General features: G+C 35.7%; 1 protein-coding gene across 1 annotated transcript; it reads left to right on the top strand.

Annotated features, from left to right (window-relative positions):
• Positions 1-514: 514 nt before the first annotated feature.
• Positions 515-27,479, top strand: LOC123669286 (inactive hydroxysteroid dehydrogenase-like protein 1). Its single transcript, XM_045602896.1, has 6 exons — positions 515-674; positions 24,055-24,177; positions 25,114-25,224; positions 25,537-25,757; positions 26,423-26,650; positions 27,034-27,479. The coding sequence occupies exons 1-6, from the start codon at positions 515-517 to the stop codon at positions 27,142-27,144; spliced, it is 954 nt and encodes a 317-aa protein (XP_045458852.1). The 3' UTR covers positions 27,145-27,479.

The raw sequence follows: 27,479 nt of genomic DNA, 5'->3' as shown, positions 1-27,479 counted from the left end.
AAAAAATAAACCTTCCTAGATTATATAAGTGGTCATTTATTGCATAAAAACCAGCAAAAACAAGTCACTGTGTGGTACTCGATAAAGACTCTTGGCAGCACTATTTTTTTCATAGGTATTTTTGTTTATTTTATGCCTTGGCGTACAGGGCACGGGAATGGTTTTGAGGCGTGGCGGTCAAAAGGTTAAGTGCTACCCATCTTAGATACAAAATATGAATTACTGCGAGTAGAATGATTAGCTCAATGTCCTTGATAGTACAAAAAAAAAAGAAAAAAAAAACGAAGTGTGATCGTCTGATTTAAAAGATAAACAATTGAAATAATTGAATAAATTTACAATCAACGAATTACGTATGGTGGTAGCTGGTACTTGATTGGCGCCCAGTAATCTCAGTAGTTCAGTACACGCTGAGTCGTCATGTCAAAACGACGCGTTACTTTCTAACGTGATCGAACACGAGAATCAAAACAAACTAAAAACGTATCCCTAAATTCCAGTGCATTAAACAATCATGTATGTGTTAGCTTTGGCTGTGATCGGAGCAATCTTTGTGGCAGTTTTTATATTAGACTCATTATGGAGCGTCTTTGAACTTATAACTTCACATCTAATGCCCTATTTTATACCCACTGAGGTGTTACCCTTATCGAAGAAATTCGGACCTTGGGCCGGTGAGTAAAAATCATATGTTCTAGCCGGTGTGAATGTTTGGGTCTAAACGCGTGCGTTCACCTTTGAAATTGTCGCCTTTGACACATTTACCTATATAAATATGCAAGGGTCGCATTTCTGACTTAATCGGCGTTTCATACTGGTTTTTATAACTGTGTGCTTTATTGTAACCTTGAATTATTATATATAGTATGTTTTATTAATGTGTTTATATATTGATTTGTATTCATTGTTGTGTATTTGTATTTTATATTTATTGCAATTTATTTTATTATCTTATTAAAGTTTTCTTGATTTATTTCTGTAAAAACGTTTTGTTATACGAGTAATATATATACAATAATGATATTAAATATAGTTAGAACTTGGCTAAAACATCCTGATAAGCAGATAGATTTAAAAGTCACGGTGGAAGGATTTCGATTTTCACTAATTTTAATTAGCTATAAGTCCACCCATTGTAGTTCACTGTCAGTAACTATCTTTGCTATATGCTGTGTGGTTACGGCAGGAAGAATATAGCCACGTCCCGTGGGTTTCGTAAGAGGCGACTGAGGAATGACACAGTTCCACAACCACCTTGGAACTTAAAAAGCCGACCGATGGCGATCGTATTACCAAGAGGGTAACTCAGATACATAGAGCACATAAGTGAAAATTGTATTTAAAATTTAAATAACATCTTAAAATAAAGTAGCTTGAAGGATACACGCACAGTAATTCGTTGACGCAGTGTTAGCACTGGTTGTTGTGTGCTGGCTGTCGCGGGTTCGATCCTCACTCACGACAAAATCAAAAATAATTTTATTCAAATGGGCCCCAAGAGTACTTTCGCCCTTAAATATTTATTTAATTTTAATTTTATTATTTATTATTAAAGTAAAAATACAACTGAGTATTTTGTGAATATTTCAAGTGCCTAGGTAGGCACAGGTGTTGCTTTTATTGATATCGAGCAAAAAAAAGGAAAAAAATCGCGTTTGTTTTAATATGCCCTTAAGTATTTATTTTATATTGTTTTAACCGACTTGAAAAAAGGAGGAAGTTACTCAATTCGACCATATATATATATATTTTATGTATGTTCGGGGATAACTTCGTCGTTTATGAACCGATTTTGATAATTGTTTTTTTGTTGGAAAGGAGATATGCCTGGTGTGGTACCATGATAAGGAAAGCAGAATTCGATGATGGGATCTCAGAGAAATCGAGGAAAACTCTCGAAAATCCACATAACTTTTTACTGAATGTACCGATTTTGATGATTTTTAATTTAATCGAAAGCCGATTTTTATCATGTGGTCACATTTAAATTTCATGTAAAACTGATTACAACTTTTGGAGTAATCTTTAATAATGCGGATTTACTTGACTATTTTTTCGTCTACCAAAAATGTATTATTTGTCGATATAATTGAAGTCGGTTTTTTTTCGTTTGCCTGCAAACACAATTATTAGTATTTGTTATTATAGCGGCAACAGAAATACATAATTTGTGAAAATTTCAATAGTCTAGTTATCGCCGTTCTTGAGATACAGCCGGGTGACAGACAGATGGACGGATGAACGAACAGACAGTGAAGTCTTAGTAATAGGGTCCGGTTTTTACCCTTTTGGTACGGAATCCTAAAAACCAAACTCGTTTAGCCGAAAGACGAAGCTAAAGTAAAACCATAAAGAAAATATTCTTTCAAATGAATAGGTTAGGTTAAGATTATTTCCACTAAAAAGTGACCTTGAGACATGATTTTCGACTGTCGAAGTTATTAGAGTTAACAATATTATAAACTGGATTTTCAACTTATAAAACCTAAACGTAAAGGCTCAAACAGATACCTTATAGAAAATATCAAATGGCAAATTTATCACCTACTTAGTTCATATAACCTCTAAAAAACTGTATTTATTTATTTATTTAATAATTATTAAATAATATAAATTCTCATTAAATTTATCATAATCATTACATAGTATAAAACAAAGTCGCTTCGCGCTCTCTGTATGCTTAGATCTTTAAAATTACGCAACGGATTTTGATGCGGTTTTCTTTGGTAAATAGAGTGATTCCAGACGAAGGTTTATATTAGAGATGCCACGAATAGTAATTTGGTCGAATACCGAATACCGAATGTTCGGCGAGGCTCTTGGCCGAAGCGCCGAACATTCGGCAGCCGAATATTCGGCCACACTTAGTACTTTGGCGACAAGACACAACTCGTCACCGTACGAGTTTAAACTTGCATCGCTGAAGTAATACGTACTTCACGGTCGTGTTACAACCTGCTTTATTTGTTGGTCGTTGGTGCATCGTACGTACTGTATACCTACTAAAATATAGCAATTAGTGTTACCATAAGAAATATCACCGTTGATTCGAGTAAAGTTAAATGAATCCAATTATAAGAAATTGCCTATTTGGAACTTTTATGAAATTTGTAATGAAGACAATAAGCTGGCAGTTTGTTTGTTGTGTTTATTTCTTACCACTGGTAGATTTTAAATACTAATTTGTTAGTTCTTTTTTGGTTAAATAAATATCTTTGTGAGTAATATTTTGAGTTTTTTCATAATTTATTTGGTAATCCTTACTGTATTTTATCATAAATAAGGAAGTAAATCTGTTTATCACGATTTCATGCCCAATCTGCTGAACCGATTTTAATAAAATTTGGTGCACAGATACTCGAGAGCCTTAGAAAGGACATGGGCTATAATTTACGCGAAGTCGCGGAAAAACAGTTCGTAGGAAATAAAAAAATTGCTATTCGGTATTCGGCCAAATGGTTAACCATATTCGGCCGAATACCGAATAGCGAAAAAAAGAGGCCGAATAGCCGAATACCGAATAATTGCCGAATATTCGTGGCATCTCTAGTTTATATGTATAATACATGCATAATATAGTAGAGGAAATTTATATATGTATTTTGATTAAACTTTATTACTATTGCGCAAGCCCGTTACACTGCTAGCTTTTTTCTGTTGGGTAATCTGGAAGAGATCGCTATTTAGTGATAAGATCGCCCATTGCACTATATGTATCTAGAATTAAGGTTTGCTATGTATACTATCTTTAGTTGCAATAAAGTAATTTATTATTATTATTATTATTAGAGGAACACTGATACTTTATGCAACCGTGCGAAGCTGGGGCGGGTTGTTAGTTTACTTAGAAATTAAAATTGCAAAGACGATTATCAAACGATCACTAATAGTGATTTATTACAGCCAGCCATTTGTTGCCTTAGTTCTTGTATGTTCCAATCAAATAAACTTTATTTATTTTTTCATTTTATTATTATTTTTTTAATTATAAACTTTAAATGCATTGTTTTTTGTTTAAACTAACGGAATCGTAATAAGCTAATGGAAGGGACTGGACCCCACGACACAGGGAATCCTAGTGTGGGGACCAGAGACATACTGTTCTTCTTGTGACTAAATATAATTGATGTAATATGTGTTAATATTATGTACTAACGTTTAAAGAAATAAAGATTTAAAGATTTTAAAGATTTAAAGATTTTTTATTGAGGCAATATTACATTTTTTTGTAGTTATACTTCTTTTGGCCCGTAACGGAAAAATGATGAGAGTAAATGTTTACGATGCGCGCTCACACCGTCTCAAAAAACCGACGCCCTGAAGTTAGATAGTTAATGAAGAAGAAGCTAGCAAGTTGAACTTAGCTAGACAATGAAGTAAAAAGCTTTCTACATGCGTACATAAATACACACATTATTTATTTATTTATAAGTAACATCCACGGGCTCTAAATGCCATGTCTTTCGTTGAACATCATGCATTATAATACCACAGGCGATTTATTATTCGAACTACAAATCGATAATTCTGCTTACTGTATCTAGGATGTGGTCCGGTTAAGGCGATATTAAAAACATGCCATTACTAGGTTACACGGAGCAAATTTATTTAGCATGTAAACCCATGAAATAATTTAATTTTTTTGTATTAGAAATCAACGTCCAGCAAAAGCGATTCAGATTGGCGTTGAATCGGAAACAAGTTCCCACCGGCCCACCGCATAATATTTAAATAATATTTATTTTTCGTTAAGACTATACTCATAAAACTTTTTAAATCTTCATGGTCGATGTTTTGAAATCTAAAACGGGATATAACATGTTTGTTATTAGATCATTTTGTATCATTCGAAACATTATTTCAATCGAATATAAAAATTATTTTTAGGTCAAAATGTTTGAAGAAAAGTCTTACGAGTGACATCGATTCTATCGAAACGAAACGTAAAGTACAATAACGAATTCAAGTAAAAAAATTGTGACAGTCATGTTACACAATATATTCAAAGATGCTTCGGCTGTTTCGTCACGTTCTTGCGAGATGAAACAACCTGTCTTGAGTAACAACATAGGTCAAGTAACCTCTTCACAACCTAGATAATGGCAAAGTTGACTACACTTATGTCAGTTTTTTGTCATTCTGTGAAGAAACTTTAAAAGTAAAATATACATATCCACTCGCTTCAAGAGGTCGACAGTCAATGTAGCTTAAAGAAAAACAAGCGTTTGTACATAAACGGTGTTACAAAAAGAACTTTTTTGGGAAGTGATATACTAGCATAATATTTTCTTCATAAGCATTTGATAACTTTTAGTATTTAGCTTAAGATTTTCTTATTTGTTTGATCTTAAGCTATAAAATTTTCGAAGAAGTAATTGAAACCGTAGATAATGTCGCGCGAATGGTCTAGTAGTATATAACATACTAGCTGACCCGGCAAACGTTGTCTTGTCGCTAAACGCTATTTAAAAATAGGGGTTGATGGTAGAGGGTTGAAAATTTAGGGTTGTATGTATTTTTTAATGTTGTATCATAAAAAAATAGAAATTAAAAATTTTGTCTAAAAAATAAAAAAAATTAGGGGTGGACTACCCCTAACATTTAGGGGGATGAAAAATAGATGTTGGCCGATTCTCATAGATACCGGATAAGCACAAAGAATTTCATCAAAATCGGTCAAGCCGTTTCGGAGGAGTATGGCAACGAAAACTGTGACACGAGAATTTTATATATAACATATGTAACCATTGCTGTGTGGTTACGACATCAAAGAATATAGCCACACCCTCTCTTCTCGTGGGTGTCGTAAGAGGCGACTAAGGGATAACACAGTTCCACTACTACCCTGGAACTTAAAAAGCCGACCGATGGCGGGATAACCATACAACTGCTGACTTTGAAATACACAGGCCGAAGACGGGCAGCAGCGTCTTCGGTGCGACAAAGCCAGCCCTGCGGTCACCAACCCGCCTGCCCAGCGTGGTGACTATGGGCAAAACACATGAGTTCACGCCATTTTTGGCGTGAACTTGTGGAGGATGTCCAGTAGTGGACTGCGAAAGGTTGTTGTGATTGATTGATTGATTGATTGTGATTGTAACCATTGTTATGATGTAATGTTCATACAGAAAAAACCAATTAAATTAAGAACTTCCTTTTTTACGACATTTACATGCATACGAACGTTGTTTTCGAAATCTCGCTTATTGATGCAATCAGAAAGACTAAAATGTAGTAACTTATATTATTAATTTTATTACGCTTGACAAATTTTTAATTAAAAAAAATATGATTGCTAAGATTTCTAAGTAATAACCATTAATAGTTGCAAAATTAAATGTAACATTAATTAATTTTATAGCAATCAATTTGAATTTTGTAAAAATTTTTTAATTTCCGTAACGATAATAGCCAATTAGTAATTATTGTCGACGACGTGTTGTCGAAGCGGTAATAGCATCTGGCTATTATACTAACTATTGTGTTCGATCCCAGCACATGACAAATATTTGTATTGATCATACAGATGTTTGTCATGGTCTGGACCGTTGTTATATCGTTTTATTTGTCTCCGGATTAATGCGGGGTTGTTGTATACAACCCTACCTACGTTATTATTTGTATCCTGCTTATTTTAAAGTAATTACGTAGGTCTATTTATTATAACCCATAGAAGAAGGGAATCTGTATTTGTTTAAATATGTGTATTATTTCCGATCTGGGTGTCTGTCTTTGGAGGTCTTCCCATCATTTCTCAGAGACCACTTTAAGCTCACGGTGGCACCGTGAGCTTAAAGTGGTTGCTAATTAATGGTTGCTATCATAAGCACGTGATAGCTATCGTTACTCCTGCTTCAGCCTGTAATATCCCACTACTGGGCACAGGCCTCTTTCCCCATGTAGGCGAAGGATCAGAGCTTAATCCACCACGCTGCTCCAATGTGGGTTGGTGGATATATTCTCTACTATGAGTAAAAATCGCTATCAAGTGTACATGATAACAACCGGGACCGACGGCTTAACGTGCTCTCCGAGGCACAGTGGGGAGACCCACAAGGACTGCACAAACACTCAGACCACGGCAAACACCTAACGGCCAATACAAATTTTTGTCATGTGCGGGGATCGAAACCGCAACCGCCAGCGCAACAGGTACCTACAATCCATGGCTGTGACCGTTGCGCCAACGCGGCGTCGTTACTCATAGTAGGAATTAAATCCGCCAACCCGCAGTGATGGTGAATAAAGCTCCGAACCTTCTTCCAACCAAATTTGTATAGTTTTTATTGATCGATGGCAAGAGGTGTAGCCAACTCTTTAAATATAAAATGTAACACTAAAAAATTATATAGGACACGACTTATATATCCTTTATATGTTTTAAAGTAATATAATAAATGAATAGTAAATAAACACCAACAAAATATCTTAATATGTTGAATAATTTGACTTGAATAACATTTTTTGTATAATTTTTTGCTCAAGGTAAAGGAAATATGATTGAATTTTGTTTTTGTGGAACAGGTTAATAAATGCGGAAGTTACTTACTGTATTTTGTTTTCGTTAAAAGAATATACAAACAAATGAATTGAACTAATCATATTTGAAATAGTGTAAACTGTATAATTACGACAAAACAAGTAAAAAAAGTTGACAGTTAATTCTTACTTTAATCAATTTATACCCTGTCGAATCTAATATATAAAATTCTCGTGTCGTGGTGTTTGTAGTTAAACTCCTCCAAAACGGCTTGATCGATTTTCATGAAATTTTGTGTCGCTATTGGTGGTCTGAGAATCGAACAACATCTATTTTTCATTCCCCTAAATGTTAAGGGTAGTCCACCCCTATTTTTTTTAATTTTTAGATCAATTATTTATTTTTTATTTTATTATGATTTGGCGTTGAAAAATACATATAACTCTAAATTTTCACCCTTCTACCACCAACCCCTATTTTTAAATAGCGTTTAGCGGCAAGACAACGTTTGCTGAGTCAGCTAGTAAATAAATAAAGGTTAATTAATTTAAAGTAATATTTTAAAAATCTGTAATAACGCCAAGTCTCATCGACGACAAGTTTGAAAAATGTATTTGAACTAAAGTTGAAAAAAATTTGACCGAAATATATAAGTATATATAGCAGAGTCTAAAACTAACAGTATGAATAAAAAACGCACACTATACCAATTTAATCATCAAAATTGGCTCACCCTGTGACAAGCATACAAAAAAATACTTTCGAATTAGGAACAATATTATTATATCCGATCGCACCCTGTTGTGCGCCATCTGGTGAGGGCGCATAGCCAGTCCTGAGAGACCGTCGACGAAAGCGCATATAAAACGTACTACCTCCCGTTTAACTCACATTTTTAATTAACATTGCTTACGCTGGAGATCCGAATTGGGGTGTCCCTATGGTGGTGTTTGATACATGAATTGTAACTATTAGTGTACCTGCCGAGTAGCTGATCTGCCCAGACCGAGCCAGCTCACGTGTTGCATCGGAGCTCGGTAAGTCGCTAGTGACCCTAATTTAATATCGAACTCTACTACTATTCCAACTTTTTTTGACAAGGTAACTGCGCCAACGTCGTATTGAAGACGATCATTTATCTTAGGTCTTCCAATTCTAATTCTTTTTTTACGCTCAACGGCCCTGATAAGTACTCCTGTGTCGGGGTCTGGAAACACATACGATACACAAGCACAAACGCTCAGACCGCGACAAATATCTATATGACCAATACAAATATCCGTCGTGAGCGGGGATCGAGCCCGCGATCGCCAGCGCAACAGCCAGAAACTTGTACTATTCAACTTTATAGATTTTTAACGTTTACAACAATATAATGATTATTGCAACAATAAAATGGTCCATTACATTGATGTTACATAAAGTAACCTAGATATGACAAACGATTGTCATCTTGTCTGTCGTAATATAACATAATAATACTTCGAATCGCATTTACTACAATTGCTTTTGTTATGGTTTAATCTGTAAGTAGACTTTAATTTATGTATTGCTAAAGATAATTTAAATTTATCCTTCCATAAATTGGGTTGTCTGGAAGAAATGGTCAAATAGCCACAAGTCCGCCCATTGCATAGTCTGTAACTTTATTTAAATGTGTTTAATGTGAAAAATATAGTTGAATGAAGGATTATAAAAACAGCGCAAAAAGTTAAAAAAGTATGCGTGTACTTATGTACGCATTTACAAGTTATACTGAATTGGCTAGCTAACTTCACGTTGTTAACTTCTTCTTCGTTGGCTAGCTAACTTCAGGGTGTCGGTTTTTCGTGATAGTGTGCGCGCGCATTTTAAAAATTTACTCCCATAAAATTTTTCCTTAACGCACCAAAAGGAGTATAGCTTCAAAAATTCAGTAAACGTAACAATTTTATAAATTTCACTCGTTTAACAGTTCGCGGGGAATCGGTATCAGAACCAAGACCAGGCTGGTACGAGCCCTTGTTTTCCCTATCTTCCTGTATGGAGTTGAGACATGGACAATCCTGGCCCGAGAAAGGCAAAGGATTGATGCATTCGAAATGTGGTGCTGGAGGCGAATGGTGAGAATACCTTGGACTGCGAAACGCACTAATGCGTCGATCCTGGCCCAGCTCCATATCAAAACCAGGTTGTCCACCATATGCCGACGGCGTATTTTGTCGTACTTCGGCCACACGATGCGCAGAGGCGATAAAAATCTGGAGAGACTGATTGTGGTTGGGAACACGGACGGCAAAAGATCGCGCGGTCGTTTACCAACGAGATGGGTAGACCAGGTCAAGAACTCATCTGCCACTAGGTTATACACGGTCGTAAGAGACGCCATGGACAGAGACCGGTGGAGGCACATCATCTGCTCCAGATGCAACCCTGATGCTGACCACGATCCTCAGACATGAGGGACCGACAAGAGAGAGAGAGAGAAACAGTTCGCGAGACTGGATAATGACGTTTGGGTCGGCTATTAGTATATCGCGAATACATTTTTAACTTTATTTGGATATAATTAGTACAAGATTCAAAATTTCATCACATAAACAAACAATAATATTGTAAAGGTAATCTATATATGACCAATACAAAAGTGAAACAATGTTATAAATCATTTTCAAATGAAATTGTTGCAGGAATGCTGGCAAAATTACTCATTGAATCGCAATTCTGATTCTGTGAGCTAAAATAAATCAGGCCATTTTTGGCATTTTTAAAACACAAATAATGTATATAAATAAAAATGAATGTTGCTAAGCGCGTAACTCGAGAATGGCTCGACCTATTCGGCTAATTTATTTGTTTGTATGTTTCTTAAGATCCATGGAAGGTTTTAATAGAAAAAAATAATACAATAAAAATTCCTATTAACTTTTAACAGAACGAAGTCTGTCCGGACAGCTTGTACAAGAATATAAATGCCTATCCAAAAGCTGCATTCATCATTACTTTCGAGAATCATCACCAGCGGCATGACTGATATGCTTGCTTATTGGTATGCTACCAATAAGCAAGCATATCAGTCATGGTAGCATAAAATCGAGTCCAGATTAGTCAGATCTATTCTAGAGGCAAGCAAACACTATGCATTGCATATCTCGTACAATCTTCATATGGATAAGAGACTATAATTATATAGTTTCATGGAAAATTATACTTAAAACTATGTGTTTTTGTTAAAAAAATTAGGAAATAATTAATTTAATTTTATAATAAATCAACAACAGACTTACAAAAAAAATTTAAAACTAACTGAAACTTACCGTTTTCTAGTGAAAAAACTTTTTTTGAAAACTAAACCTACAAGCACAGAGTTGAAAAGTGAAGTTATCACCGAAATGGCGCAATAAATAAAATATTTCATTAAAAATATTATGTTTTTTGTTTTGGTTATTTTTTTGCGCTATTATACAAAAAATAAAAAGTTACAGAACTTGAGGAACCATATATAATGTTTCGTGTGTGGTAAAGGGTTGATTCGAAAAAAAAATTATGTGGTGTCATGGGACACCATGTAGGAACGGAGTTCCTTCGGATAGTATAGAAGCAACACAATTTGAAAAAAAATGTTGAATTATATATATATTTTCTAGTTTTTGATTTTTTCTTAATTTTGTTGATTGGTTTTTAATTAAGTAATTTAAAGAATTTAGGAAATTTAGTATTTTAGAAAATAACAAATACCGTAAAATAAAATAAACCAAACAAAATAATAATAATAATAATAATTCAAACTATTAAGTGAAATAAAAAAAACATGTCTTTATTTATTTTTGTCGACAGTATAAAATTACATAAATAATTTTAAAAAAAAGTTTACTAGTAATATTTTAGTTTTACAAACGTCATATTATACAGTCGTGTGACTGATATTACGTCACTTCCGTTATATACGGTTTTAGTATCAAATTTTTTCAGTTCGGTCGCCCAGCCAAATGTCAAGCCGGCCGTAAGGAATTTCGTTACAAAAATTTTTTTTACATGGAAAACATTTAAATACTCGTCGGCGGACGTTGCAATATATTCGGCAATTTCGTAACTATCAAACTCACACGAAGCTATAAAGTCGTTCCCCAGCGGGTCACGGTCGGCATACTAGTCGATCAGACCATTATAACGATTGGTAACAACATTGATTAACCTGTTTTGAATATGTGACCTCACCTTTTAGGCTTATTGGTTAATATGAGATTAGAATATGTTAACTAATTTATTTATTTATACTTTACTAGTTGTGTCCTGTGGTTTTACCCGCGTTAATTTGATAAAAAACTTACTATAGTATTACATTTTTATATAATCTTATTTTCCCTTTCAACACGGAAAAAATGTTCAATTCAAGCCAGTAATACCTGATATTAGCGAGTTCGAACAACCAAACAAACAAACAAACTCTTCAGCTTTATAATAACACCACTTCTACATGACATACATTAAACACAATTTTAAGTTATAGACCTATTAGACCGTACGGGTGGACTTTTGCCTATTTTGCCAAATCTTCCAGACAACCCAAAAAAAGATGTATGTTACACCTGAGTTGCTGCTGCTGATTATGGTAGATAAAAGATATAAAAATAAATGTTAAAATATAAATATATTTGCTAATAATTAATTGCTATTATGAGCTCACGAACGCGCTGTACGATGATGATATGTGAACGTGAACTGATGTATGTAGCTAATGAATCGTGCAACTAACGTAAACTGCTGATCTGGCGATAGGTATGTGCGGCTGAACCGTACACCAACTATTTTTTTTTTAATAATTTAATTTTATGTATATTAAATTCCAAGTCAAAAACATTTACATTTGTTACTATTGTTCCGCTTAAAAGAATTTTAGCTTGTTTTTATATAAATATATAATAATAATAGCCTAGATATGTAACTTCTGTTTAATGCATGTTCCTCTTCCAGACAACGAAGGTTAGTTTTTCATATACATATTTAAGTATTGATTAAATTTAGACAGTAAAGTATTACTAAAATTTAATTTAATCTTGAGCGTGATCTGTTATAGATGTGTTTATAGTTCATAAGCGTAGGTTTTGGCCGTTTCCTACCTTCACAAAATACTTATAAGGAGGTAATTGACAAAACGAAAATTGTTCATTGTTTTAAGGTACTAGCTGACCCGGCAATCGTTGTCTTTTCGCTAAACGCTATCAAAAATAGGGGTTGGTGGTAAATGGTTGAAAATTTAGGGTTGTATGTATTTTTTAATGTTGTATCATAAAAAAATAAAATAAAATAAATAATTTATCTAAAAATTAAAAAAAAGTTTAGGGGTGGACTACCCTTAACATTTAGGGGGATGAAACCTAGATGTTGTTCGATTCTCAGACCTACCCAAATTTCATGAGAATCGGTCAAGCCGTTTAGGAGGTGTTTCTCTACAAACACCGCGACACGAGAATTTTATATATAGGTATAGGTACCTACTTTGATAAGCAGGTGTGCGTTTTACATACATACTCACAAAATAATAAACATTTAAACAAGTTTTTTGAGCGTTTTGCAATTTTATTTAATAATCATAAATGTATACATGTATTGGTATACGTTTCATTAAAAGTTCAATGTCGTTTACTTTCGAAAATATTACTACATCATATTAAATTATTTCAATTTCTTCTTGTAATTAATAATGTTTGATTAATTACTGTTAATTAATTACTCGATAAAAGAAATTAAAAAGACCTACAAACATTTTTTTTAGTTTTATTATTTTTTTAACAAGGTTCCACAACCATCTTGGAAATTAAGAAGCCGACCGATGGCGGGATAACCATCCAACTGCTGGCTTTGAAATACACAGACCGAAGACGGGCAGCAGCGTCTTCGGTGCGACAAAACCAGTACTGCGGTCACCAACCCGCCTGCCCAGCGTGGTGACTATGGGCAAAACACATGAGTTCACGTTATTTTTGGCGTAAACTTGTGGAGGCCTATGTCCAGCAGTGGACTGTATAGGCTGTAATGATGATTATTATTTTTTTACCACTTTGTATTCAATTTTGTCTAGCCCGTTGTATATATATAAAAATAAAAAATATATTGATATGTATAGCCGATGATTTATGTAGTTTAATGAGATATTTTTAAAACAGCTTAAAAATATATTTTATACTTTTTTATTCTACAAACTCTATCTCTTCATTGTTTTTCTTTGTTTTTTCTGTAAATAAATAAATAAAAAAGTATTGGAAATAAGAAGATAATCTGTACTAGTATAAATAATGATAAATAATAATTGAAAAATAACAGCTTGTAGTAAGAGTCGTTGAACTTTTTTTTGTAATTCATTTAATATGCCTTGTAATTGTTATTAAGTTGCCGTGATCGAAAAATTGTTTTATTCTTATAAGATTTTAGATATTATATGACGTAGTTCTGCGCGATTTATATGCATACTCACACTACTAATTAAATAACAATTTCTTGATACACAGAGAGTATAAAATCAGCCCAAACAGACAGACGGATATCCTCAAACCATTTTCATTGATTGTTTGTTCGTTTGACTTAATACATCCACGGGCTCTAATAATGCGTGCCTTTATTATCATTTCAGCCTATTGCAATCCCCTGCTGGCTTCCACAAGTTTGCGCCAAAAATAGCGCGAACTCATGTGTGTTATAATACCCGTTTTTTTACATACTTATTAACCGACTTCCAAAAAAGGAGGAGGTTCTCAATTCGACTGTATTTTTTTTTTAATGTATGTTACATCAGAACTTTTGACTGGGTGGAGCGATTTTGACAAATTTTGTTTTAATCGAAAGGTGGTGTGTGCCAATTGGTCCCATTTAAATTTATTTGAGATCTAACAACTATTTTTCGAGCTATATCTAATAATGCGTTTTTACTTGACGCTTTTTTCGTCGACCTACGTTGTATTACACCGCATAACTTTCTACTGGATGTACCGATTTTGATAATTCTTTTTTTGTTAGTAAGGAGATATCCCTAGTTTGGTATCATGATAAGGAAACCAGGATCTGATGATAGGATCCCAGAGAAATTGATGGAAATTCTTGAAAATCCGCAATAACTTTTACTGTGTGTACCGATTTTGATAATTTTTAATTTAATCGAAAGCTGATGTTTGTCATGTGGTTACATATAAATTTCATTGAGATCTGATAACTACTTTTTGAGTAATCTTTAATAACGCGCAGTTACTTGAGTATTTTTTCGTCGATCTACGTTGTATTACTCGTCGATGTAATTGAAGTCGGTTTTTTTTCGTTTGCGAGCAAACACAATTATTATATTTTGTATCGGTGGGTGCAGATTCATAAAAAACCAAATTGTGTTACAGTGTGTCGTACTAACATTAGTTTCTAAGTTTTCATATGTTACTAACAATTTAATGGTTTACAGAAGGGCGATGTACATATTATAGGTAGACTAGAGACGACCTTATGACGACTCTAACCGGATAACGTAAGAATATCTACTTGGCTAAATTTGTTATTCATTATAAAACCATACAACAATATTATTATTACAGTCGCAACAATGTCTGTACAACTCATAAAGAACCGTAAATTAGTATTTATGAATGTTAGCGTTTTACGCGCACAAAATATACAAACTTATTTTACACAAGCGGTTTCTAGTCGATTCGTACCTAAGCTTAAACAAATACTCATCTTAAAAATAAACTGTTTTAGCACCATTATGTCTCTTTATTTGTTAGGCTAACATGTACTTGTAATGGCGTAAATGAAGGTTTTATAATTTTATTACACGCTACAAAACATTTTGATTATATATCCAGATTGCTTATGTGATGAAATTAAACACCTTTTCTGACTGACTGATCTTTTAATACAATTGGTTGGATATACAGTATATGAATAAGTAATTAAATTGATTGGATATATTGGATATACAATATATGATTAAGTAACCAATGACAGAACTAGTGTTCGCTTCAAATCCAGCAACTACAATGAATCCTCCGTTCCTTCCTCTAGCTTACCGACAAATTATCCCCACTTAACATACCCCCACTGTAATCGAATCCCATTGGTTTAAATGACATTTAATTTAGTTGCCAGATTCTTACAATCTTTAATAGTAAAATTAAAAATAATAATAAGTTTTAATGAAATAATACAATCTTTTTATCGTAAATTACAATTAAATTAATAAAAATCACAACACTATTTATGGACAAGTAATGTTTGAATTACTATTACCGATTGGAGCCCTATGATGTCTTATAGCCAACGCTACGTCTGGATAATGGAGCTTTCTAATAGTAAATGATTCATTCGAACATTTTTGAAGTAAAATTTCTTCAGCCACGCTTGACTTGGGGAGTAAGCTGGCGAATTCGTGACGAGAGCGTTACGAAAAGTGTGATCGGGTGAGGGGACAAAGCAGAGAGAGAGGTGCGAGCATACATTTTTTTTCCCTCTTTCTCTCATAGCCAGTTACGTTTTGTATATCTAAGACACAGTGCAGTGGCGTAGCGTAGTTGTCGGCCGCCCGGGGCGGAAGAAAATTTTGCCGCCCCCTTATTTAGGTATTTCAATTTAAAGTATACTAAAACTTACTGAGCTGAGTAGGCTACGACATATAGAATTTAGCCACCCCCTTTCATCCCGTGGGTGTCGTAAGAGGCGACTAAGGGATAGAAAAGTTCCAATAATAATAATAATGATAAAGCTTTATTTAATTCCATACAAAATTTATCAATCCTTATCTCAATTTGCCCAAATAAAAAAATAACAATAGCTTATTAAACATTATACATATTGGCATAGCGATTCGACGGGGAAATGCTGCCAGCATTCTTGGCACAATTCCACGCGGACATGATTTATACTAAAACTATCTGTAAATATTTAGTTCTTAAGTTGTGAGTTGTAAATTTGCCCAAATCAAAATTTCAATCAATTAAATAACAATACAAAATAATTAATAGTACTTATTAGGTTTTTTAGACATATTAGATTTAGACATCATTATTTAGACATACTATTTCATGTAAAATAAATAAATTAATCTAATATATAAAATTCTCGTGTCGCGGTGTTTGTAGTTAAACTCCTCCGAAACGGCTAGACCGATTCTCATGAAATTTTGTGTGCATATTGGGTAGGTCTGAGAATCGAACAACATCTATTTTTCATCCCCCTATAGTCCCCCTATTTTTATTTTTTTTATTTTTAGATAAATTATCTATTTATTTTTATGATACAACATTAAAAAATACATATAACCCTAAATTTTCAACCTTCTACGATGAACCCCTATATTTTATTTGTTAATTATAAACTTTAATTTTTTTGGCAAAAATTTTATTTTTATTTTGTCATGACTTAGAATAAAAAAAAATTATATTACTCTTAATTTTCAACCTTTCTACGATCAAGCCCTATTTTTCCATCGCAATTTTTAATATTTTTAATAATTTCCTTTAATTGTGATTTTTTTCTCAATTCAATTTGATCTAATGCCTTCGCCGGTCGATAACTATCAATCGATCATTTATCCCCGCTAGATGTCTACATTACGTTGTCACCTCTCATCCAGCAAACATCATGGAGTAGGGATGAGAATAAAGCCGGTCTCCAGTCTTACTCACTATACTGTTTTCGGCAATTTTTTTTTGGTTTTATTTGTATCGATCGTAGTAGTGACTGTTATACGTATTATTTTAATTTTTCTGTGCGCTAAATAAAGCAGACTTTCATTGTCTACAACGCTTTCGTTTATAAGTAAATCCCCGCACACTTATATTATAGTAGATAGTTTATTGGCAAAACAACGTTTGCCGGGTCAGCTAGTTAATAATATAAAATAGCAAAGTTCCAATACCACCGTGGAACTAGTGAAGCCGAGCGATGGCGATATAGCCATCCTACAGCTAGCTTTTTAAATACACAATCGAAGACGAGCAGCAGCGTCTTCGGTGCGACAAAGCTAGCCCTGCGGTCACCAACCCGCCTGCCCAGCGTAGTGACTATGGGCAATAAACCCCATGAGTTCGCGGTAGAATTTTAGGCCCTCAGTTCTCGGCAGCCTCACTATTCCCGGCTACAGCAGCGCCGCGCTAACGGTGGGGCGGAGGGTGCTGAGGATCACCGAGATACGGGAGGCTGCCACTCAAAACTACAGGTACTACGTACCGTTTACGTATAATGGAGTCATGTTACAGCTGGACCATAACCTTACCTTAAAGTAAAACTGAGTTTTAAACTTAAACTTAAGTGAAGCATACTGGGGTTGTCTGAAGTTTGAAGAGAGGGCGAGGACACGATGATCCTGGACTCCGGGCACTTGTTCTACTTCCGTGAAGGTGATGGGCTTTCCCAAGGTGGACTCGATTTTCTGGTCGACAAGACTCTCACTAACAACGTTGTGGAAGTCAGCAATATGTCGACCCGGGTAGCGTACCTTGTACTTAAACTCACTAAAGGTACTCCCTAGAAGTGATACAGATGTGATATAGATGATAGAGTGATAGATATTACTAGGGCCATGCATGGGACTACTTCGGCCTTCTACAACGTTGTTATGGGAGACTTCAACGCTAAAGTGGGAATACAAGACCGCGACGAATCGAGAATCGGACCACACTGGTAGGGGCGCAGGAATCGCAGGAGGCAGATGCTCGTCAACTACTACGAGTCAGAGGGGCTCTTCTTGATGAATTCAATTTTTTGAGAAGAAGCCCCAAAGGACATGGCAAAGCCCCGATACTGTGACGAGGAACGAGATATATTTCATCATAGCGGATAAAAGGCATATATTCAGAGATGTCTCAGTGGTTTACAGGTTTAACACCGGCAGCGACCACCGGCTAGTACGGGGCACGCTGTATCAATAGATATCTCGAAGGCCTTTGACAGGGTTTGGCACGCAGGTCTCCTTAGCAAACTTCCTGCTGACGGCATCCCTGCTGACTTTTGTAGCTGGATTTCAGACTTTTTGAGTGAACGGTCGATCAGAGTGGTCGTGGACGGCTGCTCCTCTGACCTGATGGATATAAACGCCGGCGTCCCTCAAGGTTCTGTTCTCTCTGCAACTCTTTTCCTGCTCCATATTAACGACATGCTGCGACCAGACATTGTTGGATACGCAGATGACAGTACGATTGTTGAGAGATATTTCTCCAGCGCAAGAGACAGCAGGGACGTAATACGTTCTCAGAGAGAGGCCATGGTTGAACGAACAAATTCAATACTGGGGCAAGTATCCCAATGGGGTGATTGCAACCTGGTCACGTTCAACGCCGCCAAAACGCAGGCTTCTTTGTTCTCCGCCAAACGGAGTCCTTTCAACTTGACTCCTACTTTCCGTGGTACACCTGTCCCTGTGTCCGATACCCTCGACCTCCTTGGTATAGAGTTGAATTCTAACCTCAACTTTGGCAACTACATTGAGTCCAAAGCGCAAACTGCGGCCAGAAAGCTTGGCATCTTAAATAAGGTTAAGCGATATTTCACGCCTGAACAGCTTCTTACGCTGTACAAAGTTCAAGTCCGATCGTGCATGGGATATTGCAGTCACTTGTGGGATGGCTCAGCTAAATATCAACTCGCCACACTAGACTCAGTGGAACGCAGAGCCAAGCGGCTAATCGGTAATGCCAGTTTGGTGAAATCTCTTCACACTCTGGCTCACCGAAGAAAGGTTGCCAGTCTAACGGTCTTTTACAGGTTGTACTTTGGGGAGTGTGCCCTGGAGCTGCACGAGCTCATACCCCCATCTCCTTTCTTCCATCGGACTTACAGACGTACCGCAGGCTTTCATCCCTACCTGATTGATATACCTTTCATACGTACAAAGCGCTTTGAATCATCTTTTTTAATGCGCACAGCCAAGGAATGGAATTCCCTGCCGGCGTCTGTATTTCCGAGTTCATACAACCCGAACATGTTTAAAACGCGAGTGAACAGGCTTCTTCTGGGCGAACTCGCTCCATCTTCGACCTCGTCTGTGCTCTAGAGCTAGACTGAGGTCAAGAGTAAGCTCATAACATAATAAAAAAAAATATATGTCTCCGAAAGGAGCGGACCCGCTTGATGAAATCTACTCTCCGACGTACGCTGCCCCAATTACTATGTGGCTCCGAGCAGTTTCAATGGGAACTCCAAAACCGATTCGATTCGCTGGAAACTACTGGCAACGTGGAAGAGATGACCGACAACGTGGTGAAGACGGTATGTACACTAGGTCGTAGGCACTTTCCGCCGAAGAAGTCAACGAAGCAGTCCAACTCTCTTCCGAAGCCTTGGATCTAATGTGGCGGAGGCGCGAGTTGCTCACTGCTCAAGCAGCTTCGCCAGAACAGGCTCTTTCCAAGAAGATACGAAAAATTTGTACGCCGAGACCTCCACTGCTCAAATACGAGAGAGATTGCTACTCTGATTGAGCAGAATAGGGATGACGTAGTTACGACTGAGCTACTTAAAGCCGCAGGGCGACCTACCCTAAAAGTCTTGGCGAGACTCTTTCACGCCGTCACCCACCGAGGTACCATGCCGGAGATGTGGTCCAGTAGTGTGTGGTGCTGTTCTTTAAGAGAGGCGACAAGTCTCTGTCAAAGAATCACACATCGATCTCACTTCTGAGCCACATCCATAAGCTGTTTTCGCGTGTTGTTACGAATCGTCTCGCCAGAAGACTCGACGAATTCCAACTACCGAAATAGCGGGGTCTCAAAATGACTACAGCACTGTAGACCACATCCATCTGTTCGGTAGATTATACAAAAGACAGAAGAATATAATCAGCCGCTGTGTATGGCATTTGTGGACTACGAATAATTGTGTTTGCTCGCAAACGAAAAAAAAACCGACTTCAATTACATCGAAGAGTAATACAACGTAGATCGACGAAAAAATAGTAATACTTTGTTCGTATTCCATATAACGCGACATTATAAAATTGTAGAATTATATAATGTTCTACTGTTATTTCTAACATTTTGTTAGCGATTGTAGGCAGAAATTTCATAAAAGGCCTGTCGTCGATTCGTGCGAAGCGCTGACATCGCTTATTACGGCGGGTTTTTTAGTTGAAGCGGATTTATATTGAATTACGGTTTATGTCTTTTTTATTAAAAATATGTAATGTTCATGTTTTCACACAGCTCCGATGCACGACTGGAGTTTACCCCTTCAGATCAACTGTCTAAATAGGCACAAAAAGGCTTACTAGTCTAAGAAATATATTATTACTATATCAAATTGTAAATAAATGAATGCAATAACGCCATCTATCGGAACCTAATTGCGTTATTAGAAAACGTCTGAACGCCATCTCTAACAAGGTCATTCGTTCAGTAGGTAGATTTTACTGTTCAATTTTTTCATTCCGGGGCCTTAAATGAAAATCGATTCTTAAGGAGAAAACTCCAAAAACAGTCATGTAAATACGCCATATCAGATATAGCTCAAAAAGTTCGAGTCAAATCTCAATTATATTTAAATGGGACCACATGACAAGCACCACCTATCGATTAAAAAAAGAATCATCGATATCGGTCCACCCAGTAAAATAGTAATGAGGTTAATATAACGTTGGTCGACGTAAAATAGCCAAGTAAATACCCAGTATTAGCGATAACTCAAAAATTAAAAGCTCAAATATATTTATAACGAATAAACTGCTACTCTCTACTCTAGTGGAATATTGTAATTTAATCGATAGTGAACGAAGTAATTTCATAACATTTTGATAGATGGCGTTGTGGCAAAGTATTGAACATGACCACAGTCGTCTTAACATCGTCATGTAAATACGTGTCATCAAAGATTACTCAAAAATTGCTCATTATATCTCAATCATATTTAAAACGGACGACATGACAAGTATTAGCTTTTGATTTATACAAAAAAGATCAAAATCAGTGCACCCAGTAAAAAGATATAACGTATAATACAACGTAGGGTGACGAAAAAACCGTCAAGTAAATACGCAATATTAGATATAACTCACAAATTACGAATCAAATCTCAATTAAATTTGAATGGGACCACGTGACGAATAGTAGCTTTTAATTTATATAAGAAACGTCAAAATCGGTGCACCCAGTAAAAAGTTATGAGGTATAATACAACGTAAGGTGACGAAAATAATGTCAAGTAAATACGCGTTATCAAAGATTAATCAAAAAGTAGTTATCAGATCTCGATAAAATTTATATGTGACCACATGATAAACATCAGCTTTCGATTAAAGTAAAAATTATCAAAATCGATAAAACCAGTAAAAAGTTATTGCGGATTTTCAAGAGTTTCTCTCGATTTCTCTGGGATCCCATCATCAGATCCTGGTTTCCTTATCATGGTACCAAACTAGGGATATCCCCTTTCCAACAAAAAAAGAATTATCAAAATCGGTACACCCAGTAGAAAGTTATGTGGTATAATACAACGTAGGTCGACGAAAAAAGCGTCAAGTAAAAACGCATTATTAGATATAATTCGAAAAGTAGTTGTTAGATCTCAAATAAATTTAAATGGGACCAATCGGCACACACCACCTTTCGATTAAAACAAAATTTGTCGAAATCGGTCTACCTGGTCAAAAGTTCTGATGTAACATACATAAAAAAAAAAAAAAAAAAAAAAAAATACAGTCGAATTGAGAACCTCCTCCTTTTTTGGAAGTCGGTTAAAAAGCCTTCGACTATTGCTTCTCAAAATGGAAAAACAAAAAATACTATTTATCCAAATGTTTTGGATTAAGTTTTAAAATAGCTAGCAATTAAATTTTTTTTTTTTGTATTAATAAATGAATTTGATGTAATTTTTTTATTATTATTTCACTTTATACGTAGCGAAGCACATACCGGGCCGCTAGTATTTACTAATTGTTTTTATTATTTAAGTGTTGTTCAATTTTGCCGCCCCCTAAAAAGTGCCGCCCGGGGCGGGCCGCCCCCCCCGCCCCCACTACGCTACGCCACTGACACAGTGAAGGCCTATTGTGCAGAACTTTTACTTCAGTCGTGTGGTTTAAAGGACACTCATTTTTAACCGACTTCCAAAAAAGGAGGAGGTTCTCAATTCGATTGTATTTTTTTATGTATGTTACTTCAGAACTTTTGACTGGGTGGAACGATTTCGACAAATTTTCTTTTGATCGAAAGGTGGTGTGTGTCATTTGGTCCCATTTAAATTTATTTGAGATCTAACAACTACTTTTCGAGTTATATCTAATAATGCCTTTTTACTTGACGCTTTTTTCGTCAACCTACGTTGTATTAAACCGCATAACTTTCTACTGGATGTACCGATTTTGATAATTCTTTTTTTGTTGGATATTCCTAGTTTGATACCATGATAAGGAAACCAGGATAGTATGATGGGATCCTAATGAAATCGAGGAAAACTCTTTAAAATCCGCAATAACTTTTTACTGGGTATACCGATTTTGATAATTTTTAATTTAATCGAAAGCTGATGTTTATCACGTGGTAACATATAAATTTTATCGATATCTGATAATCACTTTTTGAGTAATCTTTGATAACGCGTGATACTTGACAATTTTTTCGTCGATCTACGTTGTATTACTCGTCGATGTAATTGAAGTCGGTTTTTTTTCGTTTGCGAGCCAACACAATTATTTTAATAACTACATAGATATTACTTGTATAAAATATTAGTATATCAGTAGATATCACAACCTAAGTAAATTAAATAAAATCTTAAGTTTTGGTGGGTGAGAAAGCAGCCGCTAGTTCATTCTATTACCAGGTATATAGATAAAAGTCTCACTTTGCTAGAAAACAATCTATTTGTACATAGTTCAATGAATTTATAATTAATGTGACGCCGCGTTGGCGCAACGGTCACAGCTATGGATTGTGCCTGTTGCGCTGGCGGTTGCGGGTTCGATCCTCGCACATGACAAACATTTGTATTGGCCATTCAGGTGTTTGCCATGGTCTGGGTGTTTGTGCAGTCTTTGTGGGTCTTCCCACCGTGCCTCGGAGAGCACGTTAAGCCGTTGGTCCCGGTTGTTATCACGTACACCTGATAGCGATCGTTACTCATAGTAGGGAATATATCCGCCAACCCGCATTGGAGCAGCTTGGTGAATTAAGCTCCGACTCTTGTACATGAGGAAAGAGGCCTATACCTAGTAGTGGGATATTACAGGCTGAAGCGTAAGGGAAAACTCAAAAAAGTATTTTGCCAGATATCGATCAAACTTAAATGGGACCACACGACATGCTCAAGCTTTCGATTAACCACCACCATTAAATAATCAAAATCGGTACCCCAAATAATAATATGAGGTAACACACATAAAAATATAAACACTTTTTTTTTAAAGCGGTTTCAATTAAATTAAGCATAATATAAGCTAAAGCACGTTTCTTCTGATTTAAAACCGAAGCGGTTGGCCAGCAACGCACCCGCAGGCCGCAACCCTAATTGCAGATGTTTCGCAACTCTAGATGGGTTACTGTATATATTTAGCATGAGTGCAGTCTGCTCGTTTACCCTTTTTTATATGCATAAAGTATATATAAAAAATGTTTTTTTTTTATTTACAGCAATAACTGGCAGCACAGACGGGATCGGCAAGCAATACGCCTTAGAGCTCGCCCAGAGAGGGATCAACGTGGTGCTCATCAGCAGGAACCCTGATAAATTGAAAAGAGTCGCTGATGAAATAGGTAACATGATTAATAGTAATGCTATATATATACATATATATAGACACATACTTAACGAACGTTAAAACAATTGCAATTACAAAAAAAAAAACTCAATAATAAAATAAAGTTAAGATAAGAAAATCACGCATCATAACATTAGGTACTTTACAAACTTAGGTAATGCAGTGTTATGCAGCAACCTTAACTTAGTCGCAATAAAAGTTAAGTTACTCAAAATCCTATTGTCTCGGTAGAAATTACCTAGTAAGGTTTTTTTTATGTCACTAGGTCGGCAAACAAGCGTACGGCTCACCTGATGGTAAGGGATTACCGTAGCTTATAGATGCTTGCAACACCAGAAGCATCGCAAGCGCGTTGCCGACCTAATCCCCAATCCCCCCAGGAGCTCTGGTCACCTTACTCACCAACAGGAGCACAATACTGCTTGAAAACAGTATTATTTTGCTGTGATCTTCTGTAAGGTCGAGGTACTACCTCAGTTGGGCTGCTCCATATTTTAAGCTGGAAATTCCTGCTGTGCCCTACCTCAGTTATTAAATATTACAATAAACAACATAAAGTTATGTCCTTATCGTACGTCGAGAGAAATAAAGCCGGAGGAAAAAATGGTAAAATGGCTCTTGGTAGGCACTCTTTTAAAATTTAAAGTCATATACAAGATAAAAAACGCAACAGTATGACCATGAATGATCAAGACAAGCACGAGACAGTTAATTGTGTGTGCCGAAACCACCACATGCTACCCGCTCACGTTTGTAACTATATCTATTTACATGGCGGGTCATAAACATGGCCTGGTCGAGCTTTATTTAATCCCATGCTTTTTCATCATCATCAGGTAATACCGATACGACAGTGAAAAGCGCTTTTTTATACACGAAACTGCAAAAACAAGTTTTCAGCAATTATTAGTAAAAATGTTACAATTTTCAGAAAAGCTTCACAGCGTGAAAACAAGGACAATAGTAGCCGATTTCAGTCAGGGTACAGAAGTGTACCCGCACATCGAAGAACAGCTGAAGGATATTCCCTTGGGCATTTTAGGTATGGTTACAAAATAATTTTAGCTTTAATTACAATCAATTTTATACGAGCTTATAGTACACCAAATTTCGATCTGAGTCAGCATGTGAAGTTCAATTTAAGCGTAGGGTTAATCCTTAATTTACCATTGCAGTCCTGCATGATCTATAAGGCTTTACTCACCGTATCTCGGGCAGCACTTAAAGATATAAGCGAAACCTGATTATTCTTATTACGCGTGTGAGGATTTTTTTTTGATTTGTCCATTAATCTTCTTATTTATAGAAGAAACTTACAGTTCATTAAAATTCAATCTCGAAATTTCTTTTACAGTAAACAATGTCGGTACCCAGTACGAATACCCGATGCCGTTATGCGAGCTACCGACAGCTAAAGCCTGGGAGATCATCAATGTGAACGTGGTCGCCGTGACGTCTATGACGCGCATGGTGCTGCCCGGTATGGTAGCGAGGGGGCGAGGGGCCATTGTCAATGTGTCCTCTGGATCCGAGTTGCAGCCTCTGCCTCTTATGGCTGTTTATGCTGCTACTAAGGTGAGTTATAATATCTTTATTTTATCCTTGCGCAAGGCTCATTAAAATAAGCCAAGGATGAGATTTCAGGCGATGTTTATGACGTATTTTTTACGACTATACAAATTAACCATGAACCTCATCACGAACCTTGCATAATTGTTGTACTCTCAATGTATGTATTTATGTATGTATATGTGCATGTAGCTTATAATTAACCTTTTTGTTCCTTTTTTTACTGTATCACTCTTGCGCTACTGTGTTCCGCGGTAACATCGTTTCTCACCACACAGATGATGCGGTTAATTACTTCTTTTATCGTCTATTTTTTATTTTATTTTAATTAATTTTTTTTTTTGTTTTTTTTATTTCTCACATATTGTATTAGACCTAAGACTTTAATTGTAATGCCTGCCTCTGATGTTATATGTATATGCATATATTGTGTATGTTAGGAACAGTGCGTTTTGCAAATTAAGTTATTATTATTATTAATATCAATATTCGTAGCAAATAAACATATCCATTTTCCGTGTTGAGCGTTTCCGCTATCACTTAAAATCGTTAATTTCTAATCTGATATAATCCGATTTCTAAAAAAACTTCACTTAACTTAGTTTCTTATTTAAATATAACAATTTCCTCTCAACTTAAGAACTATGACATAATCCGTAAACAATCACCAGGTATACGTCAGAAACTTTACGCTAGCCATCCGCGAGGAGTACGGATCGAAGGGCATCCACATCCAGCACCTCTCGCCCCTCTTCGTGTCCACGAAGATGAACACCTTCTCTCAGAAGCTTCTGGACGGCAACCTGCTCGTGCCAGACGCGACCACCTACACTAAGCGCGCCATCTCCACGCTTGGGAGAGTGCAGACTACGACTGGTTACTGGCTGCATGGGATACAGGTGAGATATACATTTAAAAAGAATCTTTAAAACATAGATTAAAAATAAATTTAGTGTTTTCGCGGCGGATTATTGTTGTTCCGGCCTTAACGTTATTTAACTAAAAAAATACTTGACTTTTTTTCATACAAGTTTTTTTTTGTTTTAATTTTGAGGAATCAACTGGCAGCAACTGGCTAGGGGTCGCTTGTTCGAACTCTGAACATTGCAAATAATTGAAAAGGTCATACAGGAGTTTTTGGGATCTGGGCCATTTTAATTGTATGTTTGTGTGTGTTTCTGGACCGTTGATTTGGAGGCGTTTGTTTACTATCATTATTGATTTAGATTAGGCTTAAGTAAATTTATAGATTTTGTACTTTTATGTGATTTTTCCATTTCAGTACTTCTTCATAAAAATAGCACCTGAATGGATAAGAATAAAAATTGGCGCTCAAATGAACCGAGAATTTAGAGCAGAACACATGCAAAAGGTTAGATCTAAGGTTCAATAACAGTTAGATAGCTACAAATAGTACAAATTGATATCCTCGTCATCTTTATCATAGTTTTAGTACATTTAAAAAAAAATAAGAATTTCAAAATTTTGGCTGCACTATTAATTTTACAACGGGGTAAACATATTCAGTGTTTTAGTTATACTGAAAAAAAAATGTAATGCAATTTTGAAATGTCGATTCATTAATTTTTTTGGTTTGTTATCGCAAACAAAAATTGACACCTTACAAGTGCAGTTTTTTATTTCGTCAACTGTCATCTGGAGTGTTCGCGTAATCCATGGAATTAGAACTTATTTTTGTATACAAAAAATAAAAATAAAACCGGAAAA

This window comes from Melitaea cinxia, chromosome 3, assembly GCF_905220565.1.
Source record: "Melitaea cinxia chromosome 3, ilMelCinx1.1, whole genome shotgun sequence".
In the NCBI taxonomy this organism is placed as follows: domain Eukaryota; kingdom Metazoa; phylum Arthropoda; class Insecta; order Lepidoptera; family Nymphalidae; genus Melitaea; species Melitaea cinxia.
Note: the sequence above shows the minus strand (reverse complement) of the source record. Positions and strands in the feature narration are given on the sequence as shown.